The following is a 15,017-nucleotide window of genomic DNA, read 5'->3' as shown; positions in this document are numbered from 1 at the left end:
GCAAGAAGGACTGCACTGCCGCTGCTTAGTCACCTGAGTCATGTACAATTCTGTGCGACTCTATGGACTGCAGCCCGCCAGGCTCCTCTGTCCATGGGATTCTCTTGGCTAGTGTACTAGAGTGGGCTTCCATGCCCTCCTCCAGGGGATCTTTCTGACCCAGGGATCGAACCCAGGTTCCCTGCATTGCAGGCAGAGTCTTTACTGCTGAGCCACCAGGGAAGCCCAAGAAGGACAAAACCTACATAACAACAACATTTCAAGGGTTGATAGAGAAGGAGGAGCCAAGGAGAAAACAAAAGAATGTGAAACTAAGGAAAAGAAAAAACACAGCAGAAATAAGTAGTATGGAAGCCAAGAAAATAAATAAGAAGGTATGTTTCCTGGTTTTAAATGTCCCAGAGAGGTCATACAAGAAAGCTCTACTTATCTTTCTGAAAGCTTACAGATCCATCACTTTGTCTTGTACACTCCCCCAGAAACACTCAAATGTGTATCTTGAGCCAGGTTCTGAACTCCATACCTTATTTTCAAAGAGTTTGCAGACAAGTGTGGGAAGATCAGGTACATACTAATGGATAATCTAGTAGGATTTTGTTTAATGAATGCTGAAAAAACAGGATAGATAGTATATGCTACTGAAGATCTAGGAGGGGAAGAAGTCACTGACCATCAAAGAAGGCGTCACAAATGAGATAACTCTTTACTTAGGCCTCAAAGTGTGGGTGAAACTGACCTAGGCACAAAGGGCATATTTCAAGTTGAGGAAATTATAATGAACAAAAGTATAGGGACATGAATATTTACATTCATACTCAGTCTGGCCAGCTGAGACAAAGTGCCAAAGCGGAGGAGGAGCTTTGCTACAGAACTTGTTATTTCATGAGTTGGAAAGCCTTAGAGACAATTTTGTTCAGTATTCTTATTTTATGTAGAGAAAAATGATAGCCCAGAGACATTAAATTTGTTTAAATTCCCAATCCAAGTCCATGGCAGAGCCAATAGGAGGTAAGGCAAGATGAGAAGATTGGTACCAGATTCTGAGAAGCCATGAAAAACAATCATAAATAAATATATTAGAATGAATGCTCTAAACAAAGAACAACCATTGAAATTTTGAGAAAAAGGGGAGTAAAAAGTAAGATTAACCATCAGAGGGTATGCAAAGGTGATGCCAAAACGGCAAGAAATTTTGGTGATTATCCAGCTTTTCTTACCTGGGGTTTCTCATCTGAACCACAGACACATAAAAAAATGATTTGCGTGTTTTCTGCACTCTGCCAAGGATGGTGTGTAACTAATATGGATCTAGATGTATCGGAAGGAGATTAATTCATTATGTACAATTAGGGACTGTAGGGTATTAAGGGGTGTTAAGGCTTGGCTCTATTCTAGAAAGCTGGTTGAGAAAGGCTGGCAGAAGAAGGAAAAAACAGATGTATAAAACATTGCAAAAAGAATTTGGTAACTGATAGTGTGGCTTTTATGAGGGAAGGAAGAGTAATCAGTTACTTCCATATTATGAGTTTGATAACTGACTCATATGTCTGATGTCTCTCCAAAAAGACATTGCAAGAATAGAGGAGTCAGGGGTCTAGTCTAGGGAAAAGATAATTAGCTTAACAAGACACTTTCTGAGGTAATAACAAAAAGATAAAGAAAAATAATAATGTTTTTAGTATCTGGAAATCTTAGATTATGGGAAATTTAATTTTTCTATTGACTTTCCTGTGTTTCTCATAATTTTGGTCCTTTATGAGTGGATTTTTACAATATACCCAAGTATGGTAAAAATAAACTTCAGTTTATATATATATGATCCAATCAGTTTCTAGTGTCACTACAATGAGAACATAGAAGAACTATAAAGCCTACAGGAAAGATATAGTCTTTTTTCTTAAGCTAAGAATTAAGTTTCTTTTCACTTAAGTGAGGATAAAAACTGAATTTGTTGCTCAAATATACTTAGCATACTAGTGTCCAAACTTCTTGGATTCTTTCCTAAACACTCTTATTCTTGGATTCCCTGTATCTTCCAGAGGATGTCCAGAAGTGAAGTCTGAGCCATCTGTGGCCTTTAATGTTCCCTTGACAGTTTTCACTAGAGGGCAATGGCCCAATTCCAAACAGTAATCCTATTTTGTAACTCCTCTTCCCTTTTCAAGAAGAGTCCTCTTCATTTCCTCTTCTATTCTGGTTTTGCTCCAAAGGGGTAAGGTATGAAGTTCAAGGTGGAAGAAACTACGTGACAAACTTGTTGCTGTTTTCTGTACAGCTCTCCAATTAGCTGTCCATCAGTACGAAGCACAAATCTGACTGAGTGATCAAAAGGTATCACTCTGTGTTCTCAGTCAAAGGCAATCAAAGTCATGAGGAGCACAGGTTTTAAATTAGCAAGAATGATTTATTCAAATGAATCCTAAATACCAACCTGATTTCTCCAGAGTAGCTTTCCAGGATGATAGAGAACACAGAATCACTTTCTCTTTCATTGAGGTAAATAAGTCCTTGAGATGCAATCATTAAGGGAAGATTGCAAATGGTGCTTACTCTTAAGGAAAAAACATTTGAATAACTCAACCCACCCCCGCTCAATTGGATTTGTCTAAAGAAATAGCCAGTATTTTTTAAATGAGATAATATCCTCTCCTTCCTTTTGAAAATCTTAGAAGTTTTTAGAAATATTAATCCAATAAAGCTGTGGAAGATAAATTACCCAAATGCCTACCTGAAGCTGAAATGCAGGATGTTTACAACAGATCAGTTATAAAGTCTCACTATTCCTTTACATCTCACAAATAAAGATATCAAGAAAAACAGCTTTGAAATGCAATGTTCAGCCTAAACATTGTTGTTGTTTCGTCGCTATGTCTTGTCTCACTCTTTTGCGACACCACAGAACATAGACGGCCAGGGTCCTCTGTCCATGGGATTTCCCAGGCAAGAATACTGGAGTGGATTGCCATTTCCTCCTCCTGGGGATCTACCCGACCCAGGGATTGAACTCAGATCTGTATTGCAAGCAGATTCTATACCACTGAGCTACCAGGGAAGCCCCTGGTAAAAATACTCAATACTTATTTCCCATCCCCCATTAGAACTCTGAAGAGTCTGGATGGCCAAAGTGGGTTGCCATCAGTACAATATGTATCGAGAAATCTAATTGCAAGTTAATTAGTTAGAAACTAATAATTTCTCTTTAAAGAGATCCTGCCTTAATTTTTTTGGAGGGGAGGGCAGGTACATATCAGAGACGATCCTCTGTACTGAAGTTTGAGTAGAATTGTGGAATGCCTCTCTTGGAATAGCCATTGAGGATCTAGTTTGGTGATTAAGAAGAACTTTTACTTTTCAGTTTATACTCCAAACTGGTAAACTGGTTTCTGAACAAAAAGCAGAGTAGGAGAGGGAAGAGGATTTGCATGTTAATAGCTCCTAGTTTAAGCTAGTTCCTAGGCTGGTTGTGCTGACTAAGAGGTTCTGAAGCCATTTAGAAAAGCAGCCAATTCGTGAGTTTGCTTAACCTTTGGAGATCATTTCGTTTATTTTTGCTATGCCTCATCTAGCTCTTACATATGGTCATTAATGGGAAGACATTAGGGTCTTTCAAGTTTTCATTTAAAAATAACATTCTGAATAGTTATTGGAACTGAGATTACAAATAGATGAAAGCTAATTACCAAAATTCTCTATTTAGAGCAAACTGGTGCATATGGAGACAACAGCTCAATATTTTAGAAAGTGTCAATTTGCTAAAAATAGATAAATATGATGATTACAGCTGGAATTAATTCAAGGACATTCAAAATGAAGTGACTAATATCAAGGAGTAGCATTTCTTTGATATAAATTCAAGGGAGATGTTTTATACTCCTCATTGCCCAATCCTTTCACAGAAATGAATCCCATAAATCCAATGGAAAACACAGATCAAAGTTCCACCACGCCAAATTAGCAAGAATATATGGTAGCTGATATTCCTTTTAGTCAGGGGGTACCTGCCAGAGTTTAACTCCTGGAAAAGAGTGAAGGCCTAGTGCTTGTCAAATCTAGGTATGGAGATGTGCCCTAACCTTCCTCTGTTAGGTATGAGAGATCTTGAGATCTGTTATTTGTGTGGTTACTGCTTCCTTTCAGAGTCATCAGTGATGACAACCCTATCAATAATAAGAATATAATATAGGCAAAATTAAAACAGCCAAAGGAAAAATAGTGATCTACCACTTTTGAGGTAAATCACTCCTAATTGGCTGAGCTTTCCTATTATGGACATACAGGTACATTTACAGGAGACTCTTTCTCAATGAATTTAGTCTCTCCCTAGATCTACAGGTATGAGTTTCCAGAAATTGTCTAAACCACATGATGTAGCTCTTCCTCCAGTCAGAGATGAAGGCTGCTGCTGCTGCTGCTAAGTCGCTTCAGTCGTGTCCAACTCTGTGCAACCGCATAGATGGCAGCCCACCAGGCTCCACCGTCCCTGGGATTCTCCAGGCAAGAACGCTGGAGTGGGTTGCCATTTCCTTCTCCAATGCATGAAAGTTTGGTCTACTGATAACTAGCTGAGCTGAGAAGGACCCATCAGGTTTATTCAGTCTCATTCTTTCTCTCATATTCTCTATCTCCTTTTTATTGCTCTTTGTATATGTGTATGTACAGAGATATATTTCTATCTCTCAGCTAAAACTTTTAATTGAAAGGCAGAGAAGCTGGGGTTATTAGTAACCGATTCTTTTAAATGCAGGGCTCCAGAAAGAAAGTCTATGAATTCCTTACATTGAGGTTTCCAGATCTACTTTGGTTCCCATAAGCTTGGCTTTTCAACTTTCTTCATTGTAATATCTAGTTTCCTTTCAATAGATTCCTTTTCTAGACCACTAAAGGTGGGGTCTGTTACTTATACCCAATCAAAGGACATATAAATAATACAAGTACATAAGTGTGAGTGTGTGGATAGAGACAGGGAGGGAGAGAAAGAAAAACGCATACACACTCTGACACATACACACAGAGACATAGAGAGGACAGAGAAAGGAAGGTAGAGTGAAAGATTAAAGGTGATCATTAATCAGCTATAAATATACTCCAAATTAAAAAAAAAAAATTGCTTCCCTCTGTGCTTAGCCACTCAGTCATGTCCAGCTCTTTGCAACTCCATGTACCGTAGCTTGCCAGGCTTCTTTGTCCATGGGGATTCTCCCAGCAAGATTACTGGAGTGGGTTGTCATTTCCTTCTCCAGGGAATCTTCCCGACCCATGGATCAAACCCAGGTCTCCCGCATTGCAGGCCGATTCTTTACTGTCTGATCCACAAGGGAAGCCCTGCTTTTCCCAAAATTTCTAATTAATGTATCTTTCTAAACTCTAAATAAGCTCCCTTTATGAAAATATTTTTCACAATATCCATATTAATTTCTCTAAACTTTTGGCTTAAACTTTTGGCTTGTAGGATAAACAAATCTCTTGGACAAACTTGATCCAGTTGTTAAAAATATTTTTTAAATATTAGCCATACATTAAGAAATCAGATCCTTTGGGTTGTAAAAGTTTATTGCTTGTATCAGAATTGGATAAGTTTTGTATTATTAAATAGGTAACTTATCCCAATTAACCAGGGGACACAGGAGAAGTGAAAGATTCTTTGTAGAGGTCCTGAGAGTTTGGATTATTTATGGTGTTAGAGATGAGTTGGCAAAGGTTCAAGGACTGTGCATCACTTCTGATCGAGGTTAATTCCTGATGCTGAGGCACCCTGAGATTTTATGAAGACTGTGCTTAAGTGATCACCTTTCCACAGTGCTGTCCCCAACCAGGCTCCATCCTCATTTTTAGTCTCCCAATCAGCCCCACATTTCTTCCCCACTCTTCTGCCTGACTGGGCCCTCCAGTGATTGATGTGAGCACAGCATGCCTGGTAATCTTAGTGCTGAGAACACAGTTTGGAAGTGATGTGGGGGTGGGGACGAGGATGGGGAGAAGCAGCCAGTTTAGCAAATGGAGATGAGAAATCTAAATGTGAAGAACAGGCTAAATCAGAAAAAGATAAAAAGAAAAATAGAGGATAAAAAGAAAAATGTCTTTGAACCGATCCTTGGTGTTACATGACAATTTGAACATCTGCTTATTTAACTTCTCTCACTGAAGTTTTCAAAGGAAATGATAGAAATATGCTATGTTCCCATGCACCCAAGGGCTTTCCAGGTGGCGCCAGTGGTAAAGAATCGACCTTCCAATGCAGGAGACATAGACACGTGGGTTCGATCCCTGGGTTGGGAAGATTCCCCTGGAAAAGACCATGGTAACCCACTCCAGTATTTTTGCCTGCAGAATCCCATGGACAGAGGAGCCTGGTGGGCTACAGTCCATAGGGTCCCAAAGAGTAGGACACAACCGATGTGACTTAGCATGCAAGCACATGCTCCCACCCATTAGCATGATATGCTTACTCTTTAGAGAACAGGAGAGGAGGAGTGAAAACTGAAAATGTATGTATATTCTATAGAGAGCAAGAGTACTCCTTTACATAGAACCATGAGTACTTTAGGTTTCAATATGTGGAATTCCTCAATTAATAATACTTTGCACTTGAAAAACACATAGTTTACAAAAACAGTTTTATTTTTATGACTTTATTTGAGCCTCACACCAACTTAGTAGAAAAGGCAGGTCTGGATTTGGAGTATTCTTTTTATGTGCCCACTTATATAGATGGATAAACTGAGGCTCAGAAAGATGCTGTTACTTACCCAAGATCACAGGACAAGCAATTGGCAGAGCCGGGTCTAGAACCCAGGGTGGGGTTTATTCCACTACAAAGACATGAAACAGGACATTAAACACACAACATCTAAGAAAATAAGATCTGTGAATAACTAAGGATAGGGAATCTAGAGGGTCATGCTCCCATTGTACAATCTAAACTCATTGCAAGGGTGTCACTCTATTCTGAGCAGGATGGAAACAGAATTGTAACTTTGACCACCACCACCTTGAGGGCAGGGCTTCCCTGATGGCTCAGCTGATAAAGAATCTGCCTACCAATGCAGGAGACACAGGAAACGCAGGTTCAACCCCTGGATCAGGAAGCTCCCTGGAGGAGGAAAATGGCAACCCACTCCAGGATTCTTGCCTGAAAAATCCCATGGACAGAGTAACCTGATGGGCTACCATCCAAAGGGTTGCAAAGAATCAGATGACTTGGTGACTAAGCACACACACATATACACCTTTAGAGGAGGATCAGTAGAACTGAGTGTGCATATACACATAGCCAGTTCTCAGTAGGTACATAGGCTATGGTCTTCTGTACCTTAACATATCCCCTCATGGCCCATCATGAAGATCTCTCCCTCCCTACTTTTATTCCCTCAATAAATATTTTTTTAATTAATAAGCTACTATGTACCAGATATAGCTTAATGTACCTGTGTTGTCTAAAACACCTATTTGAAAAGTTGGAAGGGACATACTTTTTCTTAAAACTCTCATATTTTGGCCTTGTCCACTAAATGTGAGCTGGCATTACTTAATTAGAAAAACTCTGCTTGAACATGAGGGGAGGAGAGAAAAAAAGGAAAGCTGAAAGAAAAACATCAAGAGCCATGAGCAAGAGGGTGTGGAGACTGGGAAACACTATTCAACTTCACTGATAGATCATCTGGTCTTACTGTTCTCAAGGCCATGCTAATTAAGTCAGAAAAAATCCACTACTGAGGGTCTGGCAAAGAGTATTTTCAGGTAAAGCTGTATTCACAATGTGCCTCATTCTGGCCACCATAGGCCTGCCTCAGAATCCAAATTCCTTTACCCCAAGCTAAGAAAGATAAACTTTATCTGATTCTCATTCATTCAACAGACATTTGAGGGACTACTTACCATTCAATCTCCCTTTAACTTCATGCAAGATTTCTCTTTGTGGAATATTATTTTGTGCCTAGTTCAGTGGGAAGAAAACAAACCCAAATGAAACTAAAATTAATTCTTGGATGTGGGCCTCTGAGCACAGGCCAAAGTACACACCTTTTTTTTTTTAAGTTTGTGCGATCAATGAAATAACGAAGGGTAGTGAGGGATTGAGTCACGGTCTATGTGGAATAGTTGTGGAGCAAATCAACATGTGTAAGCAACTGGGGCCCAAAAGGAAGGGCCCGAGAAGATCCAAGATAATGATAAGTGTGTGCATAACCTAGGACTCTGCTAACCACAGCTAGTGTGCTGAGTGGTGGGGAGGAGACATCAAAGTGAAGTTTGCTGATGGTACCAGTTATGATGGTTGGGAGAAACATAGTCTACATGGGCTCATTTTGCGTTCTGTATCTGCTTTCATTAAAATGCAACGGTTTTCATGTCTGTTGATTATTAACAAGAATCGATAATGTTTAGTTCCACTTCAAAATTTGGTGCCAATAGATCTTTAAAAAATCTAGTAGAGGTTCCATCCTTTATATACACCACAACTCATGGAAAGACTGTAAAACTAGTTCTGTATTCATTTAACAAACAGATTATCCACAGTTAAAATCCATTACATTATGTGCCAAGCACTGTGGTAGGCACTGGAGATAGACAAATGATTAAGGTTTCACCGTTTCCCTTTAGCAGCTCACAGTATGGACACCAGTATGTGGGAAAAACCAATGCTATATAGTGTAACAAAGGGTATAATGGTGATTATACAGACTATAGCATGGTCACAAAGAAGGTAGAAGAAAACAATTCAAGGGAGGTCAAGAATGGCTTAAAAAAGCTAACTTTTGCAGAGGGAATGGAAATTTTCTAGGCATAGAGCAAAGACACCAAGGCCTGAAATATTGATGTAGCATCATCAGTTGAGGGAAAAGGTATTTGAAGACACTACTGGAAAGATAGTCAAGACTAGATCATTCCATCAGCGCTCAAGAGTTTGTATTTAGCTTACCATTAATACAGAACCATTAGAAGATTGTCAGGAAGGAAATAATCTGATCAGGTTTGTGTTAGATAAAGATAAGAGCAGTGTTATTTGCAAGAATGGAAGGAGAGCAAGATGGAGGATGGAGGGAGTCCAGATAAGAAGTTATTGTCTTTGTCCAGATAGGAGGTAATGAAAGTCAGAACTAGGTTATTTGTGGTGCAGGTGGAAAAGCAGAGGATGAATTCAAAATCTTTTTAATGAGGATCTAAGAATTTCATAACTAGATTTGGGGGCTGAAAGGAAAGAATAGTTTTAGAATCAATACCATTTTTCTAGAGTTTGGAAGCTGGATAGATGGTGTTACTGCAAGAAGGGTGGGAATTTGGAGGAAGACTAAGTGGTACAAAATGGGAGACACTGAGTTTGGCTTTATTCATCATCAGCATGGGCATCTCTGAAATATCAACAGAGATGTCTATAGATCAGAGCTCAAGGGAGAGATCTAGTTTACAGATTTGGAAATCACACAGGTATTTTCAACTCTGGAGGTGAGTGAGACCACCTAGAATTTAGTGCGTAGAATAAGGGTGTGTAGAATTTAGTGTGTAGATCAAGATAAATAATTAGCATATAACTGATATTTGGGGAGGGAGAGAATGAACAAAGCCAGCAAAGAACAGAAAAGAACCTATCTGAGAGGGAGGAGAAAGAGGAAAGATATGATAGGGCCAAATGAGGAGATAGTTTCAGGGAGAGGGATGGACAACAATATAAAATACCAAAGAGACAGCAAATGAGATGCAAACTAAAAGACAGTCACTGGATAGGATATCTCTTTCAGAACACGTTTTAGTGGAATTACAGGAACAGAAGCCCTCTATTTAAAGATGGGATAGTGAATGGGGAGTGATGAAGAGGAGGAATCAAGGATGAACAGAAGGATCGACTTTTCCAACAGGAAACGGAAGTGTACCAGGCGCTTGACAGTCCTGAAAGGTGGGCAGTTTCTAAGCCAAGCCTCATGTTGCAAACCTCAGAGAGAAGTTTCTTTTATTTGTATCAATCTTTGTTTTCATATCAATTTTTCTTGATCCTCACAGAAACTTTCCAAGTAAGCATGGAAGGACTTTTGGTTTGTTTGTTTTCATTTTTTGGTTTTTAGTCTCCATCCTACAGGAGGAAATTGAAGCCAAAGATTACATGATTCATTCAAGACCACAGAATCAGTAAGTTGTATAAACTGGGGACTCTCAGCACAGTGCTCTTCCCAACACTAAAGAGAATGTTCTGAAAATCAGTACAGTGGTACAGGGGCAACCAGACCATACTTCAGAAATTCAGATGGAGAATTCCTGCCCACAATCACTTCTTTGACAACAGACACACTTGGTTGCCTGAATGCCTCTATGACAGCTAATGCTGCTGCTTCAGTCACGTCCGACTCTGTGCGACCCCATAGACGGCAGCCCACCAGGCTCCTCCGTCCCTGGGATTCTCCAGGCAAGAACACTGGAGTGAGTTGCCTATGACAGCTGATAGGGAAGTAATTATTTAAATATTGTATCTTCTCTTGAGATGACCTAAGTATGTGCACCCTTTGAAACGTCCCTTTAATATTAGAGGAAGTTCTAGACTTTTCTTACTTTATCAGTATAAACAAGGAGAACATTTGGTTAATATATCTGCCTACCACTAATGCAAGGACACCCCCGCCCTTTTCCTTCTGGTGCCAGGTAGAACCGACATATGTAGGTTAATCAGCCCCAGGCTTAACACTGACAATTTCACTGTGACGGAGGAAAAGGAGACCTGGAGCCACTCTCCTTCTCAGTGAACAGGAGTGCTCCCCTTTAGCATAAAACATGAAAGGTTTCTGTAGTTATGCCAGCTCAGCAAGAGAGAAAATTAACCCTACATTTTCTTAACCCAATTGCCTCACCATGGGTGGAGAAAGAGGGTACCAGGGTTATAGACTGTCAGCATGAGAGAGCAGGGATCATTGTATCTGCACCCTGGCGTGGGCTAGAAGGAATTATAGATTCACCAGATATTAATGCATTTCTAGATTCACCATGAATTCTCTAAGATTCTCTGCAAGTCTAGACAATTTGGTAGAAAAAAATGCCCTTTAAATGATTTCTTCTTCTGTTTAAATTTGGAAACGTGTGGTAGAAATCACCATTTAAAATAAAAAACTGAACAGTTTCAACTATATTACGTAGAATGCCTCCATTTAATTAATCCTCTTAGTCCCTGGTGACACTGGGTGTGGCTCGGTGAAATTCAGGAGGAATTCAATTTATCACTGGAAGGAATCGTCTGCACCAAGCAGCCAGGCAGCATCCTTCCACACCTTTCCAGCATTGCAAGGGAAAGACACAGCCAGGTTGGAATTCTGAACCGCAGATCACACTAAGAATTATCTGTCATATGCAGAAAAATGCAGATGTTGGTGGTGTTGAGGGGTGGGGGCTAGAGAGCTTCTTGCTTGCATTGGTGTTCTTTATACTTCAGTTACAAATTAAAGTCTTTATTTTCCAACAAAAGAAACACCTCGTAGTTCTATTGCTTTGTGGACACAGGTCACATCTTGCAAGTTTTTCATCATCTGCAGAACGCATGGTAATTAAGCTATTTAAAGTTAGCCCCAAGACATTTGAAAATCATAAGCCAATAAAATCTCAGGGATCCTTCTATTTTATTTCTCTTTTAACCACTCCTTTATCCTCTACTTCTCTCCACCCCACTCTCATTCTCTTCTTCCTGCTATAATAATCTATAGTGGTAATTAGCGGCTAATAAAGATCATTTATGCTTTCTTCGCAGCCATAGGCAATGTATTACAACTCGGAAAACCAGGACTGCTTCTTTATGCAGCTCAAGTGGAAGAGGAAGGAAGTGCAGCCCCCGGCCCCCTCCCATGTTTCTGCTGGATTTCATGGGTGTGGCAGAGTTTAGACCTTTGCAGGATTTTGCCCTTGTTTTATTCCCTGTTAAGCACTAGGATGGTAAATAAATGGCAGAAGAAAGATAAACACAACCGGAGTCTGTCATAAATGATACAGGATCATTTCACCCTCAAGCACAAAACCTGTGTGAGACTAAGTACTCAAGCTATAGAAATGCCAGTCAGTGCAGTGTGAGCCCACACCCTGAATACACCATTTCCTTCCATCTGGTTTAATGGCATCCTAAATACTGACTTACGTGAATGATACATAGCAATGGTCAGTAGGGGCCAGGACCATTTCACACAGAAGTACACATGTATAAAACGTATGGGCAAAAGAGGACTATGTCTATACCTTTCCATTTTCTCTCTTGAATATGAATTATGCTAAAACACATGCCGGCATATGGAAACCATACAGGGTACATGCATGACTGTCCTACGTGAAGTATGCAGATACTGTACACATTCACATATGAATTTCTACAACTCCCGAAACACACTACTTCAGCTTCATCACTTTGCACACATCCTAGTGAATGCTTGGAGCTGTCAGTGAGAGAACCCAGGTGAAGGCAGCTGTCCCCTTTGGGGAAGGGAATTTCTTTAGCCTCAATTCCCTTTTAAAATATCATGCTTGGTTTCCTTTGTCAGAGGGGGCATGTGTATATACACATGTATGTGTATACATAAGGTGACATAAAGTTGTAAACCAGCATATTTTTTCTTTCCCCAAATTAAAGCTTTTTTTTTTAATGACTAGCATTGGTTTCCTTAAGGCTCTGCCTTCCTAAATTTTATTTCTGCAGCTCATCAGGAAGGCAACTTCAGAACATTTTCTTGACAGTGTGCTTAGCCCAGCCACCTGTATCTACTGCATTTATGTATTAGAATGAAGGAAGATAAGGAGAGGAAACGTGCAGGTTTGAAAAATGAGCGAACGGAAGCATCAGTCTCTGGAATCCTAGAGCAGTTTAGCGAAGTGCCACATGTAAGACTCTTCGCCTTCCCCAAACATCCTTACACAAACCACATGCAAAACCACAGGTGCCTGCTACTTTATCATCTATCTATTAATATCTATCTACCTAGCTAGTTATTTATTTAGTTTTGTCCCCGGTCTCCCCACCCTCTCCACCCACTGCTCTGAGATTCTGCTTCAGTCTCCCCCTTCCTCTTCCTTCTCCTTCACCCTCACTACCTCGCCCCTCCCCACCCCCCCCCCCCCCCCCGCGCCCCTCTTCCAGGGCGCTGGCTAAAAGTGCAAAGCTGGCAGCCAGGTTCTTCCCCACCCCTCCACTCTCTTCGGATTCGCCAGGTATATTACAAATTGCCCCCCCATCCAATACCTGCACAGAAATAATGCCCAAATCCTGTATCTTGCACCCCACCCACAAGGCAGTCAATGTGCAAAGGGCTTTTTTGCCCAAGACATCCTCCCCTCCCAGGAAGACGCACACACACGTACAAGCACACACTCACCCAAATCCCACATCCATTTTCCTCCTTAACCTTCGCCAAAATCCCTCAGAGGTGTTCCCATCAATGTTGGAAAGCGTCTTTTGGCGGATGCCGCGGCACTATCGGTTGCTGCGGAATACCGTCCTAGTCATTCCTCCCCACCCTTACCCCAATCAAGTTTCTAAAATGTCTTTCACGAAACAAGTGAGCAATTTGAAAATGGAAGGAAAACCTGAGCAGCGGGAGCAGTGTGGGAGAGAGGGAGGGGACTCTGCTTCTTGCTAATCTTCTATGTGTCCCTTTTCCTGATGAAAATGAGTCACCATGCTTATTATAATCCGGAATGTTAGCCCGTCTTTGGTCACTACAATTCCAGGAAAGATGCAAAGGAAGGGGAGAAGAGACCTGGTTTCCAACAGGTAATTCTCCGCTCGTCTTTCCCATCCCGTCGGTGCTCAAAGCTCCTAGGGGCGTGGTCCACCCTCTCCTCGGACCAGCTGGTGCACAATCGACTGAATTTTCCCCCTTCTATATGGCCAATTTCTTTCCCAGCCCCGGCAGTCTCTAGATTCTCTTTTAAAAATCTCCCATATTACAGTTTCATTCATTCATTGAAAAATAAATTAATTCAACCTTCACATGTTTTCCCATTAATACCTGCGCCAATGTGCAGCTCATGCATGTGGGAAATAGGGCTTCTTCCGCAGCACATGTGAGAAAATTGTACTATAGAATAAGCAGTACTCATTACTGAATATGATTCTTTCAACCTCCCGGTTTTTTTTGCGAATAATATAAAGGATTGCCTCCCCATCTTGTAGGTAGAGCCCACATTTTCTCCCCCACACCTCTCTTCATATCCACACCGGCAAAACCAGACACCTAAAAAAAAATCTTTTTTCTAGCCAAACAGGCGTATTTTTTTTTTTCTAACCTCCTCCTAATTAGTAGCAGCATTCCAAAACCAGACTATGAAAGAACAGAATAAAAGCTGGGATGCAAGCATCAGTTGCCATATGCTAAGGAAACGGGAGCACCATGGCCAGAGCAGAAGCGGTTAAAATATTTTTTCTACCTTCACAGGGAAATATTGCACACTGGTAATTTCACAACAAGAAGAAGTAAAAATCTTTAGGTCTACCTGTTTGGTTCTTCGCATACAGCACAGCATGGTTGTATCGTCCCTTGCCTTCTTCCTGCCTTCTCTCCTTTCCTCCTCTCTCTTTCTTACTCCCCCCCTCTCCACCTCTTTTCTGCTCGCTTGCTCACTCGCTCTCTCTCTCGCGCTAGCGCGCGCTCTCTCCCTCCCTCCCTCTCTCTCTCCCTCACACACACCAGGGCAGTTAGCAGCAACTGTAAGGTCCACAGCTATTGCTCACCGCACATGCTCGCTCTCCCCCTCTGGCTCTCACTCTCCTCTTGCCTCTCTTCCTCTTTTCTCATCTCCCCACCCACCCTCTGCCTATCTCTCTTTTTCTTCCCTGTCTCTGGATCTCTTTCTCAGAATTGTTCACTAGCTTTTAATGACTAATCATTTTCCCCAGCCCCCACCCCCATTCTAGACAGTCACCCCCCTCCCAGTCCCCTGCCAGCCTCATGAATATTTAAACGTCTCCAATCTGGACCCAATTACCCACCGACTTTCCCACTGCATTGAGAGGATGGTGCGGTGGGGGCATAGAAGGGTATTCCAGCCTGTTCAAGAGATTTTAT

General features: G+C 41.1%; 1 protein-coding gene across 1 annotated transcript in view; it reads right to left on the bottom strand.

Annotated features, from left to right (window-relative positions):
- Positions 1–14,678, bottom strand: part of GAP43 (growth associated protein 43) — a 105,687-nt gene extending 91,009 nt beyond the window's left edge. Inside the window, exon 1 of the mRNA XM_018040858.1 lies at positions 14,446–14,678. Within this exon, the coding sequence (XP_017896347.1) occupies positions 14,446–14,475 (30 nt within the window). The 5' untranslated portion in view covers positions 14,476–14,678. The remainder of the gene's footprint in view (positions 1–14,445) is intronic.

The sequence above is a fragment of the Capra hircus genome, chromosome 1 (assembly GCF_001704415.2).
Source record: "Capra hircus breed San Clemente chromosome 1, ASM170441v1, whole genome shotgun sequence".
In the NCBI taxonomy this organism is placed as follows: Eukaryota; Metazoa; Chordata; class Mammalia; order Artiodactyla; family Bovidae; genus Capra; species Capra hircus.
The sequence above is the reverse complement of the archived record's forward strand: the minus strand, read 5'-3'. Positions and strand labels throughout refer to the sequence as shown.